The sequence below is a fragment of the Procambarus clarkii genome, chromosome 2, assembly GCF_040958095.1.
Source record: "Procambarus clarkii isolate CNS0578487 chromosome 2, FALCON_Pclarkii_2.0, whole genome shotgun sequence".
Classification (NCBI taxonomy): Eukaryota; Metazoa; Arthropoda; class Malacostraca; order Decapoda; family Cambaridae; genus Procambarus; species Procambarus clarkii.
In genome coordinates, this window is record NC_091151.1 from 33,499,227 (window position 1) to 33,503,055 (window position 3,829).

At 45.0% G+C, this 3,829-nt stretch overlaps 1 protein-coding gene across 1 annotated transcript; it reads right to left on the minus strand.

Moving 5' to 3' along the window:
* Positions 1–2,753: 2,753 nt before the first annotated feature.
* On the minus strand, positions 2,754–3,389 carry LOC123755699 (tigger transposable element-derived protein 1-like). The gene has a single exon (XM_045738429.2). The coding sequence runs from the start codon at positions 3,387–3,389 to the stop codon at positions 2,754–2,756; it is 636 nt and encodes a 211-aa protein (XP_045594385.2).
* Between the last annotated feature and the right edge of the window lie 440 nt (positions 3,390–3,829).

The following is a 3,829-nucleotide window of genomic DNA, read 5'->3' on the forward strand; positions in this document are numbered from 1 at the left end:
TTCCATAGACTAGGGTGCAGGACCGTTAGCCCACAAACAGGGTGGGCCCGCCCAGCTAAGGAGCTCAACTGGGGTCCCGGCTAAGGGCGTAACAGACTGGCCCAGCTAAGGGGCCTGGGACGGGCCCGGCTGAGGGGCATGATTGACGTGCCCAGCCAAGGGCAGCAACTACGGATGCCTTTGGCTAAGGCAAAGGCAGGACTGCAAAAAGTGCCTCACAAAAGAGCTGGTAAGGCAGTAAATAAAGTGAAAGTAATAATATAGTACGAGAACTAATGCCGCCAGCATAGCACTCATTACCATAAAGAATGTAAGGAGCAGACTGTAATAACTTCGGTCTAACAACGTAACGTCAGTACGTGTATTCCGAGTTTAGCGGCTGAAAGTACTACCCAATGATTACATAATAGGTAAGCAGTAAATCAGTAGACAAGAATAAAAGGGGAAAACGGGTGAACAAAATTGCCACTGTAGTGCCTAAGCCGCAAAGGAATTTGCGCCCAATGGTGCAACGGAGCTGATCCGTAAAAGAATTAATACTGAACTGAAAAATACTAAAGGCCGAAGCATGTCACACGGGTCGGAGAGGAGTGGAGAATGAGCTCTACCCCAAAGGCAGGAAGAGCCAGAGAAAAGTATCACCTGGGTGAAATAAACAGCACGTAAACCAAAACTGCCAAGAGCCTTAATCAAGCAATACCGTAAATGGTAAGGAGGTGAAAGCGGGAGAAAAAATATTGAATACAACATATAACACAGCCGCACAAGATGCGCTGTGCCACCGGATTTGCACCTGAATACCTGAATAACCCAAGGTCAAAGCGCCACCAAGGCAGGCTAAAGAGACCTGAAACTCTGGAAGAAAGAGCGAAACTTCTTCCAAGCAGGAGGGCTGGGACTAAAAGGCCAGAGACGGACGGGCCCCCCAGGAGCAGGCACTAAAAGTGGCAGGGAGCTATACTGATCGAATCAGTAATACAATATACTAGAAGAGCAGTAACAAAACCAGCAGTGGGCCGCAGAAGCATATGAAGGTAGCCAAAAAATATGTGAAGTGTGAAAAGCAGGCCTGCAAATTCACAAGGCAAGACAAGTATCGACTTCGTTGCTGGTAAGGCTACTGCCGAATAAAGATGTAGCACATAAGAAATAACACTGCTCTGTAGCCGTAAATATGAGTTAGAATTAAATATATAAATATAGTACAGTGGAACCTCTATTAACGAGTTTAAAACGTTCTGGCACGAGCTCGTTACCTGGAAAACTCGTCTTAAGAAACAAATTTCCCTATTTAAAATAAAGGATATAAATTTAATCCACTCCACTCCCAAAAATATCCATACTTGTATGACATGTTTTATGTCAATATAATACTGCACATGTAATTATAAATAATTTGTTGTACTGTTTTAATGTTTACTTTACCTTATGAAGAGTCGTTGCTGGCTTGAGGGAGACGATGGGGAGGTGGGGAGGAGGAGAGGGGTTATGGTGTGGAAGGAGAATTCACCTCTGAGTCAGGCGGGCTCTCTCTTCTTGGGATTTTCACCCCACTGGGACCGGGTTGTGGTTCACTATCACTGGCTCTTCTTTTCTCTACTTTTGGAAAGAACCTTTCTATTGACAATTGCTTTTGTCTTTGTTTTAGGATGTCCCTAAAACGAGACAGCAAATTGTCATTAAACATGTTCACACACCGGGTTGTCACTGCTTGATCAGGGTGATGTTTTTCCTAAGAATGTGGTCACCTTTTCAAACATTCCCAACACTTCCCTGATCTCACTTAAAGAGGCAGCAGCATCCTCCCGTACCTCCTCCTTCCCTGATGAGAACTCTTGTGCCGACACCAGTAATTCCATCTATCATCATACTATCATGCAAGAGGAGCCACACATCTATGGATCATCCAATAAAATCAGCAGACTTCTAGATGTTACTACTGCTCGGCTTAGACTCGGTTACAAGTATCTCTGGGAATTCTCATTATCTGCTGATGTAGACCTGACCAAATGTAAACTGTGTCAACAAAATTATTCCCACACCCTCCGTCACTATGTGATGGAGTGCGAAAAGATACATGGAATATAGAGACAATTCTATAACCAATGTTCCAGCGATGTGTCAATATTTCATTCAAAATGATCTGCTACCAGAAATTTTAGCCAAATATCCCCAGTTTGCTAACTGTAGTAGTAACTAAGTGATTGTAACCTATCCACCGCTGGCCCACTGGATGGGGGGCGGTGTGCAGGACAAAACATATAAATTTTGACAACTAGCTCTCCACATATGTCAGTTGCTTAATTTAGAAACCTTGTACTTGAGGTCGATCTCGAAACCCATTGTTGATGTGATGACTTATATTGAATTTTGTAACTAGCTCATCAAGATTGTAACTTGCTTAGCTAAATGAATGTGGGGTTCAGTCCCTGAGGCACATTATGTGCCTCTGTAAACCCTTTCCACTACCGCCCACAAGATGGGTATGGGGTGCATAATAAATTAACTAAACTAACTCCTCTTGATTAATGTCCTTCTGAAGTTCCGGGAGTTCCTCAGTGGTCAGTTCCTCACTGTGCTCCTCACTAACTCCTGCACATCAGCAGCATCCAACTCCAGACCCAAAGTTTGCCCCAGAGCAACAATATCATCCACTAGATGCACTTCCGGGTCTTCCACAGGTGAAGATGCAGATGCAAGTGCAGGACCGAACCTTCGAAGTCTCGCTCAGGGACACCCTCAGGCCAGAGGTTTCACCATGCAGAGTTTAGAGTTCTCCGTGTTACTCCTTCCCAGGCCTTGTCGATCAAACGTAAGGCACCCAGGATATTGAAGTGGTTCTTCCAGAATTCTTTGAGGGTCAGCCCAGTATTGTTGGTCACATCAACACACCTCTCCAACAAGGCCTTCATGTAGAGTTTCTTAAAGTTTGCAATGACTTCCTGGTCCATAGGTTGGAAGAGTGGAGTGGTATTGGGAGGAAGGAACTTGATGGCGATGAACTGATTTTCGGGATACAATTCATCTCGCATCTGTGGAGGATGTGCAGGAGCATTATCGAGCACAAGCAAGGCCTTGAGTGGCAACTGTTTCTCTTCAAGATATTTCCTCACTGAAGGGCTAAAAACATCATTGATCCATTCAGTGAAGAATATCCGCGTGACCCAGGATTTCTTATTGGACCTCCACATCACATTCAGTCGCGCCTTGAACACGCATGGATTTTCTGAGTGGTAGACTGGCAGCGGCTTGACCTTGCAATCGCCACTTGCATTGGGGCAGAGGACGAGAGTAAGCCGATCCTTCATCGGTTGTGGCCAGGCAAAGATTGTTCCTCCTGTGTGATGCAGGTCCTCTTCATCATTTTCTTCCAAACAGGCCAGTCTCATCACAATTAAAAAACTTGTTGGGGCAAGAACTCCTTTCCAGCAACAAATTCCTGGAACTCTGGTACAAATTTCTCAGCAGCAGCTTTATCAGAGCTGGCAGCCTCCCCATGTCGCACAACACTGTGGATACCGCTTCTCTTCCTAAATTTCTCAAACCATCCACGGCTTGCCTCCTCCTCTTCAGATGACGCACCTGGTGTCTAACTGACAAGGTCCACATACAACTTCTTGGCCTTTGCACAGACAAGAGCTTCAGAGACACTATCACCATGCAATTGCCTTTCATTCATCCAGACTAGCAGTAGCTTTTTCAACCTCTTCTAGGATTTGTGGACGTTTCTTGTTAACCTTGGTAACTCCTTTAGCCACATCAAGCATCTTAAATTGTTTCTTCCTCTTCAGAATAGTACAAATCGTGATGAGGACCTGCCATACTCCCT

Coding starts and splice junctions, on each gene's coding strand:
- LOC123755699 (XM_045738429.2), bottom strand. CDS start 3,389: ATGAGACTGGCCTGTTTGGAAGAAAATGATGAAGAGGACCTGCATCAC.